Source organism: Herpailurus yagouaroundi, unplaced genomic scaffold (assembly GCF_014898765.1).
Source record: "Herpailurus yagouaroundi ecotype Mexico unplaced genomic scaffold, PumYag 28, whole genome shotgun sequence".
In the NCBI taxonomy this organism is placed as follows: domain Eukaryota; kingdom Metazoa; phylum Chordata; class Mammalia; order Carnivora; family Felidae; genus Herpailurus; species Herpailurus yagouaroundi.
In genome coordinates, this window is record NW_024412376.1 from 18,208,841 (window position 1) to 18,226,627 (window position 17,787).

General features: G+C 36.9%; 1 protein-coding gene across 4 annotated transcripts in view; it reads right to left on the reverse strand.

The window, feature by feature from the left end:
* Window positions 1-17,787, reverse strand: part of GALNTL6 (polypeptide N-acetylgalactosaminyltransferase like 6) — a 1,208,379-nt gene that overhangs the window by 775,173 nt on the left and 415,419 nt on the right. For all 4 annotated transcript variants that reach the window (XM_040470479.1, XM_040470472.1, XM_040470497.1 and 1 more), the window contains one exon: window positions 4,534-4,642. In XM_040470479.1, the coding sequence (XP_040326413.1) occupies window positions 4,534-4,642 (109 nt within the window). The remainder of the gene's footprint in view (window positions 1-4,533; window positions 4,643-17,787) is intronic.

Consider the following 17,787-nt stretch of genomic DNA (forward strand, 5'->3'; position numbering starts at 1 on the left):
GTACAAGATTATGAAATAATAAAAGCTCTGTGTTTCTTTGAACATTTAGTTAGAATTCTTCTGACAAATTCAAAGAACCCATTAAATTTAGTATAACTCTAAGGGTACAGATGTACCAGAAAACAACTCCAATGCTACACCTAAGGTCTTAGAGTCTATCCTTCAATTGCATTTTTTTCTGTTTTTATTGTTTTATTTTATTCCATTTCCTGAAAGGTGAAAGCAATACCTTCCTCATTACTCACCTGAGTTAAACAGCATGGCCCCCATAAATTACTTACTAACTAAAAACAGATACTTAAAATGCCTGATATTCAAAAATTACCATATAGGTCTCAAAGATGTAATTGCCAGAACAAAGAATAAACAATCTTAATAAAAATACTAACAAGGACATTTAATGAAATGCATGCTTATGTTAATGTATTTTTGAAAATATTATTGAGATTTTTATTAATAGGTAATTTCTGGATTTTCTTATTGTTAAGATAATTTCAGTACTTAAGTAGGCTAGACATTTGAAAACATAACTAAAGTATAACTAAAACATAAAAAACAAATATAAAACGCTGGAATACAGAGCAGTGCTATGTAGTTAAAGTGCTACTTAGAAGGGAATGTAGAGTCCTAAATATGCGGTCTACAGGAGTAGAGAGGCTGAAATTAAGGGTCTATGAATCAATTTTAAAAATTAGGAAAAAATATAGTAGGGAAATAAAGTCAAAGAAAAGAAATACTACACATAAGACTGTAAACATATGAGAAAAACATAACAGATAAGACAAACAAAGTAAAAACCTGGTTTTTGAAATGACTGATAAAATTGACAGGTTCCTGGTTTAATAGATTAAGAAGAAATGAAAATAACAGTACAAATGATATTTGAAAGAAAAAACAACATAAATTTAAGCATTGCAGACATTATGAAATATTTGAAGATGTTATGAATAAATTTACTAATAAATATGAACACTTAGAAGTAATGGACAAATTGATAGAAAAATACAGTTAATTCCAGGAGAAATAGACAATCAACTAGTGCTGTAACCATTTTAAAAGTTTAACCTAGTAGCTACATTCTTTGCTCCAAGAAAGTCCAGGTCCAGATAGTTTCACCCACAAGGTCTCCATAATTATCAACAAATGTATAATTCTCATATGCAACAAGCAATTACAAAGCACAGAAAGACAGAAATTATTACCCGAGTAATTTATGAAGCTATCATTATATTGTTACCAAAATTTGACATGGGGTCTATGAGAAAAACAAAAACAAAAACAAAAACAAAAACAAAAACAAAAACAAAAACAAAAACAAAAAAAACTTGTGTCCAGTATTCATTCATGAATAAAGACTCAAAAATGTTGAATAAAATATTAGCAAACCAAATCTGGTAATAAATAAAAAGACAGATTTAGTCTAGAATTGGAAATTTGATTTCCATTACAAAATAAATAGAAATAATTTACCCAAATAACATATTAAAAGAGAAAATTTATCTTTTATCTATTTCAACAGATGCAAACAAACAAAAAACTTCTGATAATAGCAATATTCATTTAGGTTTAAACAAAAATAAACAAGACTCTCAGTAAACTAGCTCCAGAAGGCTTAGCAATCATAATAAAGTGTATTTTCATTAAATAGATAAAATCTTAAAGTAAGTGTCTAATCTGTGACAGTCAGAATTAGAACAGGTCATGATATGCCACCAAAAACCGCTATTTACCATTATGCTGGGATGCCAAGCAAAGACAGTAAGTAGAACTAAACAAACAGAACAAAATTTATAAGATCTAGAATGGAAGGAAAAAAAAATTAAGCACTGTCAATTCTTGTAGCGTTGAGAATTCAAGCTAACATATAGGTAAATAATTATAATTAATAGTGGGTTTAGAAAGTTTCAAATCCAAGTAAATATTAAGATTTATTAATATTCTATATATCAGCTACAAACAATGTGGAATTTCAATAAAATCAATAACATGTACAATACCCATATAACATTGGTTTTCTAGGAATAACACTAAAAAATATGTGAGGATAAAATTATTAACACATCTCTAAAGATAATAAATAAGCAGCAAGTAAATATCATATATGCCATAGAATAGATGATTCAATATTGAAAAATAGTCAGTTATTTCTTAATTTAATGCTCTACCCCAGAACCATATACAAAAATATTTAGAGCAACATTATATATAATGATGAAAACCCAGGAACTCCCCAAATGCCCATGAAGAGGAGAATGTTGTAGAAAATTAAACAACAGTGGAAATAAATCAATGAGAATTACACACAAGGACAGGGATGAATCTCAAAAATTATTTTGAGTAAAAGAAGAAATTCAGACATTATGATTCAATTATTAGATTAAGCCCAAATGCAAGAAAAATGCAACAGTATTTGTTTAGGTATAAATACATAGGTAATAATCTACACAGATGATCCTTTTTCTTGACTTAGATACTAAGAACAGAGATGTTTGACTGTGTACCTGCTTGTATGTTTGTGTGTGTGTAGTCCTTTTATTTATGTACTATTTCATATAATTTTAAATTATGAATTTTAGTCTATTTCAGTTGTCATGTATTTTCCAGCGAATCATATAACATTTAGCATTTCAAAGTTTTCTAATTCCATAGAAAATTTATGCTTTAGAAAATTTGTTATATTTCCAATTTTCTTTGTAGGTCAACTTTCCCTTGTCCCAAGTAAGATGAGAACATAAACAGCATGCTTACACAGGAGGCAGAAAGAATGATATGAAGTAGAGATTATGTGAAGTACTGGATTTTTACCCAAAACCCATCACACAGGTGAAGGCTAGGCATACCAAATCAAGTGAAAGAAATTTATAGTTATTATTATCTGAGTTTATAATATGTCCAAATAATTGGCCAATTATTTAGGTGTATTATCTTTAATCCTTCAGCAATTCTGCAAAGTATAACATCAGAAAGATAAATTGATTTGCCACCTACATAGCTCATGTACAGAAAAGACAATATGAACCCAGGTGCATCTCTCCCTCACATATGTGCGCTGTCATTACTCCATATTGTCCAAATATTTATTATTCAATGTCTGACAGTGGGATGTAATGGAGCATGATAAGACCTGATTTTTAATCTAGTTTTGCAAATTATTATCTGTTTGACCTTGGATAATATTTAATAAATTCTTAAGGACCCAGTTCCATATTGCTTCTTTTCTTTTCTTTCTTTTACAAATTTGGGATAATAATTCCTATTAGAGTAATTATGTGGTTTCAATAAAATTCATATGTAAAGTACCTAGTACAAAATATCTGCTCAATAAATTGAAGTTTCAGTTGATTAAATTATGTAAGCATCTCCAAAAATTTTTAGCATCCTGGGGTTAGAAAAAGGAACAGATGGTGGGATTAATACAGGGCTTAGTGAGAAAATAGAAGGAAAAGATAAGAGAGCTGGAAAAGTGAGGATACTGGAAGGAACCATTCATGGGGTCATGGCCAAGTGGGGAGACAATGAAAGCTGGAAGAGCTTCGTTCTCTGACTAATAGAGAACATTCTTGGGATGAGCAGCTTTAATGAAGTTGAGGGGAGAGAGGAGCTTTATTTGGAGAAAAGGAATGGAAGAAGAAAATGAAAGAAGGCTATAATTAGATCAACCACAACCGATCCAGAGCAAAAACATTTCACAGTCTGTACAATTTCATAACTATTTAAATACTCACACTCCAGTTTGCCTGATGGGATGATCTATAAGAAAGGTTAACCAGGAGGACCTCATACTGCGCTTGGTCATAGTTTTGCTGCTGATTTGACTTGGAATGCAATGTCTCAATGCTGCTCAGATGTCTCAGTCCTACCAAACAAAGCTTCTCTAGTTCTATGACATCTTCAATATGAAAAAAACAAAGCTTCTCTGGTTGAGTGAAAGCATATGGACTTCATACCATATGTTACTCATGTTCATTTGATTTCTAATTATATACCTTTCTGAATCCCTGTTTCCAACAACCTAATTTTACTGTCCTTCTACAAAGACTTATTTTCTCTGGTTACTTTTTCCAAGAACTAAAATGTTTTCTCTATCTCTATCTAGTTCATATGACGTACCAACTTGCTGTTCCCCTGCCAAGGTCTAGAACTGTGGTACCCCTTCAATATTGTGCACTGTTAGACATACATCAGCCCTAACAAGCAAAACAAGCTCAAGACAGATGTCAACCAACCAAGTCAAGTATCACTGATAAATCTTAAGATATCCTCAGAAATTACTAGAAAGCAGTCTTGAAATATGAAATATTATAGATTTCTAAAACTTATGTAACCTCTTCTTCAGCTGATATTGTAAAGGCTGTTCATTGTTTTCTCTCGGAAATGTGAAGTTGTTTTAATTCTGTTCAGCATTGACCTCCAACACCCCCATGAGACATACCTTACTGTACGCAGAAGAGATGCTAATTCAAGACTCTTTAAGTGACAAATGAGACACTGCAGTAAGTAAAGTAGCACTTTGGCTTACACTGAACTTCATACCTGAGCGCATAGCCTCTTTCTGAATGCTTTCATAGTCATGCCAGTCCTTTCTTCTCAAACCATCTGTCCATGCATAGAATTGCCCATCTCCCAGGCCCAGTGGAAATGTCTGTGGAAAAGGAAAGTATTCAGAGCATAAAAAGGAGGCACTTCCTTTTGCATGGTAGGTAAATACAGCCTAGCACATAATAGGCAATCAAAGAATATTTGTTGAATAAGTGAATCTTCTGAGTATACTGAAAAGAAAGCTATTGCTAGTGACAAGGTTAATATACATTTTAAAATCCTTTTCCAGCTTTAAAAATGAGAGCATGTATCATCCACAACCCCTATCATTTCCTATTTTATTTCATCTGGAGACACTAATAACTCTGTGTATCACTTCCTCTGAGCATAATACTAGTAATGGTATTAAATGGAATTAATTTTGTTTGTGATTTGTACAGTTTCATTCATTTTGATCAAGTATTTTTGTTTTTTTTTTTAATTTTTTTTAACGTTTATTTATTTTTGAGACAGGGAGAGACAGCATGAACGGGGGAGGGTCAGAGAGAGAAGGAGACACAGAATCTGAAACAGGCTCCAGGCTCTGAGCTGTCAGCACAGAGCCTGATGCAGGGCTCGAACTCACGGACCGCGAGATCATGACCTGAGCCGAAGTCAGATGCTTAACCGACTGAGCCACCCAGGCGCCCCTGATCAAGTATTTTTGAATGGCCTTATTAGCCACTAGGAGCCAGACACGATGCTAAAAACTCTTTGTACAGAAGATTGCTTAATCTTTATGATAATCTTTCGTTGTAAACCTGCATTTTTCTGCCAATTAAAGTAATGCCCGGAGAACTAAAATAACTTGAATTAAACCACAGTAGTAAAGTCAGGACTTGGGCCAGTCTCTTCAGACCAAAATTATGGTCTTAACAACTATTAATACTGTCTCTCATCTAAATTTCTGCTAAAGTATGATACATGGTTATACTTTCTGTTGAAATTATCACTTACTCAACAACTATAGTCACAACGTATGTTTTTTGCTTTGGTAAAACCCAATATGTTCCAATGTCAACTTGAAAATTATATTTGTGTACAGTGCTGAAACTACTTCTTTTTTTGGTGTTTATTTTTGGTAACAAGAAACAAATGTTTTGAATGAAATTTATTTTCACAATCTTAATACTCAACTTAATGTAAAATAAATGTTTTCATGTTCACATACCATTTTTTCTTTTACTTGGTTTACTTTTTGAAATAAATAATACATCTATAGAATGGAGCAAAAAAAATTTCAAGTTTCAGTGTATATAAAACAAAAGATGAATAATTCAGTGAGGACATCTTATTATAAGAGGCTTTCCAAAGCAAATAAAATGTCTTATTTCTTAGTTTGAAACAGTATAACTTATAACTACTGTGCTTATGAAAAATTATCTCAGTTCATCTTTATAGGTTCTAAAGGGTACACTTGTTTGAAAGGATGAAAATGGAGCTTCACATTAAAAAAGTCCTTAAAATCAGAAGAAAGATTTGCCAAGTAAAATGACTATCATCTACATATTTAAACCAATTTGTTACAAGAGTGATGATTTCAAGAAAATGAAAATAAAGAGGAATAAACATATAAGGATGATGATGAGTTTATGTAAAATATTAAGGATAATAAGGATAAATTTTAAAAGGGGGTGACAAGAAAGAAAAGTTATGGAAAAATTAATAGAAAAAAACATAATAAAAATAGAAGAAAATAGGAAAAAACAATTTTGGAAAAAAATTTCAGGCTTATAATAGCAAACATTAGAAAAAAAAGTCATGCATTTTTCCTAATTGATATTGATTTCATAATTGGAAATTTTACCAAAACTCAGCTAGGAATCAGAACTTTTAAATAATCAAATAACTTTAAAATACAAAACTCATGTGTTATCTCAAACTTTCATTTACAATAACAAATATTGAGCAGTAATGAAAATCTCTTACGGTGATTTAGAAAATACCAATTTATAAACAACACTTTTGGATTAAAACAGATAATTTTAAAATCAGTTTGGGCATAAAACATAGAGATATTCTTGTGTAAACTCTAAATATGCAAAACTCTCTCTGGTTACCTATTGGTTCACAAACGGGTCCTGAACATGGAGGACAAGCAGAGACAAAGGAAAGAGGCAGGCCACTCCAGTTTGTTAGGAGACAGAGGTATTAAGCAAGGGAACTTACATACAAGGCTTGTCTTGGGCGCCAAAAGACAAATAGGTCCTTGCTCAAGTCCACCAGAATTTTCAGTTTATATAGAGGCCTTAACTGGGCTTAGTTACATACACAGTCCAATAGTATAAAAAACACATTCTCTCAAGGCTATTTATTAAAACAGCTCTTAGTGTGGGACTAGTAGGTAGATTGTACGTTCCAAGGACAAGGGAGGGGTGAGGTGCTTCGATTGCCCAGGTCCCCTTTTCTAGTCAGCCAGTGGTCATGTCCTCATGTTGACCTCCTCCAACACTTCACCCATCTTGACCAGCTCTTACAATCTAACACATTCCCCCTCTTCTCCAATGTGCCCAACGCAGTCAGCAAGAGTTTTATTACCATGGAAGTAGCTCATTTGGTGGGTATCTGGCTGCATTTGAGGCAGAGGTCACAGTGACAATATGGGCACATACAAGTAAAAACACAGGTTTAGATAATGATTTCCAAAATAAGTAACATTTTTTTTCCCACTAAGAGCCCCGTGATCACAACCATTGATTTACTAAGTCCTCCAGGCTGGGGGTTAGATTACTCTGGATGTTTACTTGTATCTTCATGTGATTTAATAAAGATAGGTTAGCAGACTCATCAGGTGTAAACACACAACATTGTGTTTGGATAATGACACAGGCACTTCCTTGAAAGGCAGTAATAATGTCCAAGGCCATACTATTTTGGAGGACAGCTTCCTTTAAGGCTTGCTGGGTGAGGTTGGTAAGAACTTCTATGTGTGCTACAATGCCCTTCAGGCCAATGGAGGAAACAAAGAGGGGAGTCAAATGACTATACCACTGGAAAACAGAACATGCCTACCTGGCCTTGGAAAAAGAGAGGTTGGAAGCTTTTAGGAACTTGACCTGTTGTTTTCATAGTCCATTATTCTTTTCTACCAACCCTGCTGTTTTGGGGTTATAAAGGGAAATAAATATTTATTTAATGCTGTGTTCTTTTACTCAGTCTTGCACATCACAACCTTTGAAATGTAATTTTCAATCACTATCTACTCAATGAAGGCATCCATCCATGATACTCAGATTCTCTAATCTTCTAATAGTGGTAGCCTGGTCTGCACAGTGAGAGTAGGAAGCTAGGGTTAAGGCAGAGGCAGTGTCCACACAGACTAAGGTATATTTAGAAACCTCACTTGGAAGGAGGAGGCCAATATAGTCTACTTGCTAATATCTCACTGTTCGGGAATGATTTTGTTTGGGAAGTCTGCCCCAGACCCCTTTGGCAGTTGCCTTGGGCATTACTTAGTACATACAGAACATGCTGTTACTGCATTAAACAAATCACTTATTCAAAGGGCAATACATCGTCTTTGGCAATATACCATCTATGGTGGTCGCTCTTTCTATGCAACCAATCTGCTGTATCTACTGAAGAATCAGATTACGGCTCATACCTAAGCTAGGGAATCAACTTGATTGTCAGGGAGTGTCAGGACCTCTATGAACCAGACTTGGAAGACAGTGAGGTCTACCTCAGGCTGTTGCAGGTAAACCCAAATGTGTTTCCACATATCCTGACCCCACAAGGCACATTCACAATCATTCACGCCTCAGCTTCCCATTGCCCATGCTAAAGGGTTAATCCTTTTAGAACTACCCAACTGTCAGTGCAAACGGTTAAAGGCCAACCCTCATAAGTGATTCCCAGCAAAACTGCTGTGAGTTTGGCCTACTGGCTACTATAGTTCATTTCTGTGTTCATCCAGATGGTGTCAGTGTTTGGCTGAATAGCAGCTGCAATCTCTGTGGACAGATTGCCCTGACTAGACCAATCACTGGGAATTTCCCTTGTATCCTCTCTACTGGTACTAGAGGCCAACAGAGGAATAGGGGCAGGAACATTTGGAGGATCTACATCCTCTGCATAGCCTAGTACCATCTGCATTCCTAGAGAGAGTGGGCTGGTGGACAAGGTCTCCTCTGCTGTAAAAAGGCATGCCACTTAGTCAAAGTGGGAGTTTGAGCCAAGGTATAAGTGGGTCAGTTAAACATATTCTCAACCCATCCTTTGATAGGAGGAAAGTTCTTACCACAATGTGTTATTCCTTTGTGAGAGGCTCTATCTGGAGGAATGCTGCTAGGAGCTATTGAGCTGGGGTGGATGGGAGGGGGATATATCAGGCTTCTATTCCTTTCCAGAGCTATGGCAAAAATCCTAGGGCACTGTCTCTTTCTGTTGTCTCTGCCACAGTGTCCAACTTGCACCTCCTAGAGTCACAGATACATCTAACTCAAATTGCAGCCCTGCTTGGGAGATGCCCAGAGCTTTAATTTGCTTCACTAGTAGTTTTGCCTTCTTAAAGGGGCTTGTTGCTCTGATGCCCAGTCCTACACATGCCCTTTATTTACCAGGCAGTATAAGAGATGGAGAAACTGGGCCAGGTGGGGAATAAATACCTTCCCAAACTGTCAAATCCCTACAAAGGCTTATACTTCTTTCATGTTTTTAGGGATTGGATACCCTTTTCAATCACAGCTTCTGGGACAACATACATTAAATCTAACCAGATGACTCCCAGAAACTTTATGGTGGTGGCTGGGCCCTGAATTTTCGGTGGGATCACTGCCTATTTTCCCCCTTGCAGATGTTCCCACAAAATCTGCAGAGTATCCTGCTATAGAAGGAAGTCTGTACTTGTTAACATTATATCATCAATGTAATGAGCTCATTCCACTGATGTGAAAAAGGAGAACAAGAACAGAGCTTGAGCTGCAATCCCACGATATACTGTGGGTCTGTACTGGTAGTAAGTAGCCTTGAGGAAGCACTTGAAACGTCCACTATTGCCCTTCCCACATGAAGGCAAATTGATCTTGTGATTCAACAGCCAGGCGTATACTGGAAAGAAAACATTGCTAAGTCCAGTACTGCATGATATACTCCTAGGACTGTGGCCAAAGTATCTAAGATGGTGTCAATGTTGGGCACAGCCACATGGATTGGGAGCACTGCCTTATTCAATTCTCAGTAGTCCATGGTCATCAGCAATGAGCTGTTTAGCTTTTTTATTGGCCTTATCAGGCTGTTGAAAGCACTGTGGACAGGGCATAAAACAGCCACTTGGTACAATGCCTGTCTAGTTTCTCTTATTTACTTATGTCCCCCGGGCAATTTATGTTGTTTGACATTTACCAATTTTCATGTGGATTGGTAGACTTACTGGTTCCCAGTTGGTGTTTTCCCTCAGCATCGGTCTGATTGCTCTAACTCAGAGGTAGAATTCACCCATAAATGTTTTTGTGGAGTTTGACCTTATAAGATATCAATATGTTCCCTGGTAGAAGAGAGAGAGAAAAAAATCTCATATCCTCAGGGCAGGGAAGTAGATGAAGGGTAGGGAAAGCCCAATTTGCAGTGTCAAAGGGATCTTCCTGACTGCAACCACTTGCCTTCCACAACCACTCAGGGGACTAAAAAACTTCTGAGGGTTACTATGTATGAGAAAATATTCATCTCAGTATTAACCAGACCCATCACCTTTTGTTTCTGGGGGACCCATGAATAGTACACTCACCATGAGGCTATGGATGGCCTCCAACAGCCCTTGCCTGGAGGTTATCTTGGCCTGAATCCTACACCTGGGGGATGGGGGCCATCACTCCAAATAAAACTGTATCCCCAAGACCTCTGCTGGAGCTGGTGGAACATCAGGGGTAGTAGGTGCAAGTGGGGGCAGATCTGACTGTTGTTTATGTTTTAAGACTTTCCACAGACTGACTGACAGTGTTGGGTTACTGTTATATATTTTCAGGTGGAAGTCCCAGCAGCAATGAGGTCAAACCACATTTGTTTCTGGTTATTCTCATCAAACCTTTTATAGCTAACTAACCAGGATAGCTTTTTGGGTTTCATGTTCCCTCTCTGTCTCCATGTCTTTCTCACAGTATTCCTGGGATTTGTCAGTTTCCCCCAGATGAGTAATGGATTGCCCAATGTCAAAAATGTCTTGTCCCAGGACTAGGCTCAGCATGGATATCAGTATTACATACCAAATGCTGGCAGTGGACTGGAGAATCTTGGCTTTGATTCTTGCAATGAATTTGGCCTGATTGGGGCTGACCCCATTCCTAACTCCCTAAGCGTTTGCTCTACCTCCTCTATACCTCTATAGACTCCAGTTTCAGGGTCTCATGTGCGCAGGGAGATTGTCTCATTGGATGAAGCCTCCCTGCAGGCTAGAAAATCCAACCTATAAAAGACTGAGCCCCTTAAACTGCCCTGAGAGCACCATGTGGACACTGCCAGAGGGTAGGGTGTGCAGTGATGTTTTGCTCATTTTCTCTGTCTCCTGCCTGGTCAGAGAAATGCTATGTACCTCCCCACTTCCCCCAGCCACGCTAACCATATGTGGATACTTTCCCTTTTGCTAGACCTTGGCAACTGTATCAATAAGCTCAATGGGAGTATATTTTCTCATCAAGAACAGTTTCTTAATTGGGGGAAGCCCCACTGGATGGGGTTGCTGTTGCTGTGCCTTTGCTTTCATCTGGATTACATACAGGTCAGACACATGGGGCATTTCATCTGTTTTACTGTCAATCATGACATTAGCCTCTTCTTTGCCCTCTTCCTTTCCCAAGGAATTCCACTTCCTAGAATCCCAAGCAGGCTTTGTCAGAAGCCCTTGCCTTAATCCATGCAGTTCAGGCCCTCCTAGCTTTGTAAAATGGCACACTAAGTCCTCCAACTTATTAACCTGCTCTCTCAACTTGCCCTCCAGGCCAAAGCTAGGAGAGTTGTGGGCACTGCACGTCCTTCAAGATCCTTCATATCTTCTTCCAAATCTCTGATTCCCGATGGGCATCGGTGGCCACTGAACTATCATGGCAGAGAAAAGCTCACTGCAGCAGCCACTCTTCTTTCTGTCATATTGCTCTACAAGCAGTTCCTCAAACAATCACATCAGATAAGCCAGCATTTTCAGGCATCCCTGTGCTTGCACAGTGGTCCAAAGCATCTAAAACACAGGCCACACATCCTCACATAGTGGTCTATAGCCAATGAACAATTTTCCCTGCAACTGCCTCCTTCCCAAAGATCACTTATGGGGTCTCCTAGCTAGCTTGCCAATTCGCCGCATACACAGAAGGCAGAAAGGGATTGAAGGAAGACGTGAGCCCCTCCAGATTGGTAGGGGGTGTGTTTAATATGCAAGGAACTTACATAGGAGGCTCATCTTGTGTGCTGCACGACATGTAGGTCTCTTTACCCCACCACCAAATCTTTTTTTTTTTTTTTTCAACGTTTATTTATTTTTGGGACAGAGAGAGACAGAGCATGAACGGGGGAGGGTCAGAGAGAGAGGGAGACACAGAATCGGAAACAGGCTCCAGGCTCTGAGCCATCACCCCAGAGCCTGATGCGGGGCTCGAACTCTCGGACCGTGAGATCGTGACCTGGCTGAAGTCGGACGCTTAACCGACTGCGCCACCCAGGCGCCCCTCCCCACCACCAAATCTTAAAAGTTTATATGGATGCCTTAACTAGGTTCAATTCAGGATATATTCAGTCCAAATGGTCTAAACAACACTTACTCTCTTAAGGCTATGCCCTTTAAACAGCTCCTAGTGTGGGGTTGGTTCTAGAAGGACAAGGGATAGGTGGGGATCCTCCAATTGCAATGATCCAGCTTGAGGGTCAACTAGTGGTCATGTCCTCTCTATGATCTCCTCCAATCTTACTAGGGACATTTTATTTCTCTTGTTTTGATTCATTTGATATAAGAATTTTTAGCAACTTTTAATACAAAGCCAATTGAACAAAAGAGTTAATCGTTGCTTTCTGCAGAAACTCTATGAAAATGACAGTAAAGCATCAGATGAAGCAAGAAAGCAGATAGTTGAATTGACGCACTTTTTGTAAATGGGTAAAAATTACTGTAAAGGAAACACTTTTTAATGCCACTGAATTTTGAAATTACTTAAAATTGGAGGCAATTTAAAATTGGAGGTATTTCTGAGGGTGAGGTTAAAGGTCACAACAAAATGACTGACATTTTTACATGGGGCAATTAGACTCTCCTGGGTTCTCTTCCGAATTCCAACAACAAAGTGATTCCTGAGGCCCATCCACTATGCTCCCCACCCATACAGTAGTGGATTTTGAATGCGAGAAGTATGTTTTCAGGCTACTAGAAGTCATTGAAAACCAGGATGCCAAACAGTAGTGAAAATCAAGGTTCCTTATAAGTCTGTATACCAAGCATTGTTAGCCAAAGCTATCTGTTTCTACTTGGCTCCCAGAAAGCTGCCATCCACTTTAACTCTGGAAAATGGAAACAGATATGGACACTACTTCCAGGTATAGACACAGGCTTGTATGGGGGAAGTCCTCCTCAACCCACAGATCTTTGTAGTAGTATTTTTACTACTTCACTTATGACTATGAACAGGTAGCCAAGGATTACCAACATTTGGGAGACCTTTGGACATAAAATTTGGAGGCCAAAATAAATAAAAGATATAACAAACTTGAAGGAAAGAGGCAATGTAAGGCTCAGAAAAATAATCCCCCCAACCTAAAAATCTAAATTCCATTCCCTCAGAGAGCTTTAAGGAAAAGTTCCTTCATAGAAACAGAAATTTAAAAAAAAAAAAGCATTCAGAGAATTAAAAAAAAAAAGAGCTCTTGGAAAGTAAAAATGGGATAGCAAGCATAGGATAATTAAAAAAGAGTTTGGAAAATTAAGGCCAAAGGAACCCTACTCAGATTAAAAAAAAAAAAAAAAAAGACACAAGAGAGCCAGAAGCAAAGAAGGAAGGAAGATAGCAAAATGGCAGCAAGCCTAGAGATCATCCAGCCCTGAATGTGCAAGGGAGTTGGAAAGCAGCCCTTGAAAGGTTCTGAAAAAATACACACAAAAACATCAAATAGACAAACTTACTTTTTGCCTATTTTTAAAAATGTATTGAAAGGAGAGTTACAATTCTTCTGAAGAGGGTGGGGTAAATTACTGAGATGCATAAAAAATCTAAGCAAATGAAAACTGGGACAATTAATAAGGCTCGAGGGAAAAAGGACAATGTACAAGAAAGAAAGTTCAATCATAGCATATTTTTTGATTCAGGTATGAATACTCTTACCTAAATATTGGTTTAACTAAAACTTGTCTTATAACTATACCAGGGGTTGAGGACAAGGGTGAAGACAGTTAAATACACATTTTATATATTGGGAAAACAACATATAAAAGCAAAATGAAAGAAAAATCAAGTATCAGTAATACACACATGCTATCTACAAATATGGATGCATATAACAGAATAAAGATAAAAGATAGACATTGTTGCCCTGGGTTTTAAGAAATTACAAGTAGAGGGAAATGGGCTAGGGGATTGCTGGTTACCATTATAGGTTTTATATTAAGATTACATTTTAAAATTATTTGCAAATATTACTTTATGTACAAAAATAAATCTCGAAGTTTTTTACACATTCTTGATAGTTATCAGTACTCCAGCAAGGTGTATTAACATCACGAGAATATTTTTTGATGATAGAGGAATCAGGTTAAAGCAGATCATCTGAAAAGGCGCTTTAATAAGGGCTATCCAAGGATTTGCTACACTAATACCTCTTCTTATCTGCATCAGTGTTACTGACAGACCAGCATCATCAGCATCACCTGGGAACTTGTTAGAACTACAATTCCCTGGTCCCAACTCATGCCTGTTAAATCAGAAACTTTGAGAGGAGACACAGAAATCTATGTTTTAACAAGTTCTCCAGGTGATTATAAGGCTTACTAAAGTTTGAGAACCACTAACTCATATGAATAGGAAAGTGATACAATTATCACATTAAGAGTGCCACAAACTCTTGAAGAATCTTTTTTTTTTTCTTTTTCTTGTCAGGGCTGATAACCAATATAAAGATTAACTGTGTTTGCATCCTTTTCACCTGCTAGAAAGGTAGGTGAATAAACCTAAATCAGCCCCAGTACATTTGTATAAAACTACCTTGGTTCTGACAGCTTAGCCATCCAGCAAATGACCCATCAGTATTCCGACCTTTCCTTTCACATGAGCAATCTCCAGCGCTCAGATCCATTTGCTTCTCTCCCGGGTTATATCATGTGTCCTCTCTATGACTACAGCAGTACAGATCCATTATCTATGACCTTGTAAAATAAATATAACGAGGATCGTACCTTCATGAGACGTATATTTCAGACCCATCATTCAGTCAGCCATTTATTTGTGAGCACCTTTTGTTTTTCACCTTGTAGACTTTTTATTCATTGCAATGTCACTACACTACAAATAATTAACTTGAAAATATTACCAGGGATGGAAGGACAGAATCCATTAGGTAGAAACCATATGTAATAGAGCTGAATCCTGGAGACTACTGAAAGATAATATACTTGAGAATGGGTCATGAGAAAAAGTTTCCAAGAGTAAAACATGATTTGTAGGCAATGTGTTTACCAGATATAGCAAACTCAAGCACTTTCTGGGGTTAGAAATGTGGCACAAATGGGTGAAAAAGTAGGGTGTGCCACTCTAAGAACTGATGGATTTTTTGGCTATCTAACTACTATATTTAACTACTGAATAATCTTAAAACATGTCTCAGATGAGACCCAGATGAATAAAGTCTGCAAAACCCAGGTGAATAAAGTATCTCACCCTTTACCTCTAGAGTAATTTTACTTATAACTACAGACAGTGATGATATTGAAAATAGACACATCTGTAAATCACTATGATGAAAAGATTGCCTGTATCCTAAAACCTATCTTATGTTTTATAAATCAACAAACAATGGACTTTCATTTTCACAACGAACCATAAACCTACCACTATACCTGTTCCTTAGAAGACAATATGATGTAGTAGAAGTACTCTGGATCCAGAGTCAGAAGGCATAAATTAAAATATGGTTTCAAACTATAAACAGAAAATCTACATTTCATTTAGGTCCTTCAGTTATGAAATATGTAAATTCATATATGAAATTAGGATAATAAAAATAACACCTACCTTACCCACCTTAAAAAGTTTTTATATATTTTTTTCAACGTTTATTTATTTTTGGGACAGAGAGAGACAGAGCATGAACGGGGGAGGGGCAGAGAGAGAGGGAGACACAGAATCGGAAACAGGCTCCAGGCTCCGAGCCATCAGCCCAAAGCCTGACGCGGGGCTCAAACTCACGGACCGCGAGATCGTGACCTGGCTGAAGTCGGACGCTTAACCGACTGCGCCACCCAGGCGCCCCTTAAAAAGTTTTTAAAGTAGTAAATCAGATAAAGTATATGAAAGCCCTTGGCTTATCAAAAAATGACATAGAAATGCCAGTTATTTTTGCCATCTAGGCTATTTTTTATAGATATCTGAGTTATTTCTATTGCCCTTCAAAAGTTATAACACAGTTGCAGGGAAAAAACTTATATACATTATACAAATATTAAATTATGTGAGCCAAACTCTATGACAGTAGGTGTTAGTAGCACATAGAGATGGGTGTGAAATCTTACATTTGGTGTGATTAAGTTTCTAAGCCACCTAGAAGACGTTCTAAACTAATAGAACACTACCAAAAGAGCAATATCACAGATGGTATGGATGGGAAAAGGAGATAAGGAACATTTATTCTTATACAAGTTTATTCTTATGTGAGCCAGATTATGAACTGGAGTGCAGAAGTATTAAGGTCACATAATTAAGTCTTAAAGATCACATAACTAATAAGTGCTAAACTAGAATATGAGCTGTCTGCTTTTAAATCTTATGAATTACAAAAAAATAAATAAGCATGGAGACTTTTTATGACTCTCTCATTATTCATTTATTCAAACTTTATTGTATAAGGTCATTTAAAAATGTTAGCAAATAAAACTAGAGAGATAAAGTGAAGACCAAAAAATAATCACACCACGCACTGGGCCATAACAAGTCATTAAAGGCTCTCAAAGTGAAGGGTAATACAATAAAATGTTTTGTAAAGGTTAGTTTTGTTGTTGCTCTAACATCTTTTTCCTTCCTGAGTTGAACCCACTTATAGAACATTCAATGGGCCTAGAATCATCTACAGAGAAGGTTCTGCATTTTTATATACTCACAAAACATATTGATAAGTTAGTGTCAGAACATAAAATTATATTTTTTTAGTGGACAGAAGTCTTGTTCTTCACATTCTGTATAAATTCTCAGGTTTGATGTCAACATAATTCTAAGATACCAACAACATACAATAAAATAAACCTTGAACTGTTATCGGTCACTGAAACCTCTGGTCTTCCTCTTGACTTTGTAAACATGATGTCTGAAGCAGAGTTGAGAACTCAAATGTTTGAAGCAGGAAGGGGGGTGTACTGAGTTAGGCTCCTATTTTTAGATCTCAAAATTTTTCAACAGAATCTGGAAATCTGAGTTCCTATATAAAATATCTTAATTTTAATAAACAAATTCAAATATTTGAAAAATACATTGTGAAGGATTATGTCTTCAAATATCTAGGGTGTGGTTACCATTCCCAAACCGAAGGCCAGGCTTTGGCCACAATCTTAATCTTGACCTTACTCATTGCCTTAGAAACTGATGGCATTATCTTTCATCTGGTGTGATATTGGCTGTGATTGCCAAGACTTTGAGCATATTAACCTATCCTCTGTATCTGTATTAGTATCTCAACTCCTGAGAGCACAGGATGATTTATCATGTATAATTTTAATGAAACTCATATAGTCACTCTACAAGGTGTCTGTGTAGATCATTATAAATAAAGACAAATACTGAGGCAAGATTGGTGAGGAGATCTGCAAAAGTGAAAATGTCAGGGAAAGAGTAAGTCCTGGTAAATGGTAACTAAATAGTGGTCTGGTTTTTATTTTGAGCATAAAAAAGACAAAACAATTGAGTGGCTTGATGCTCAGCATCCCAGATAAGACCATTTCTTCCTGATGCTAAAGTTACACTGATCACACAATTTACAGAAGGAAATTGTGTCGATAGTAACAGTCACTTTTATTACATATATGTCTGTATGGAATTT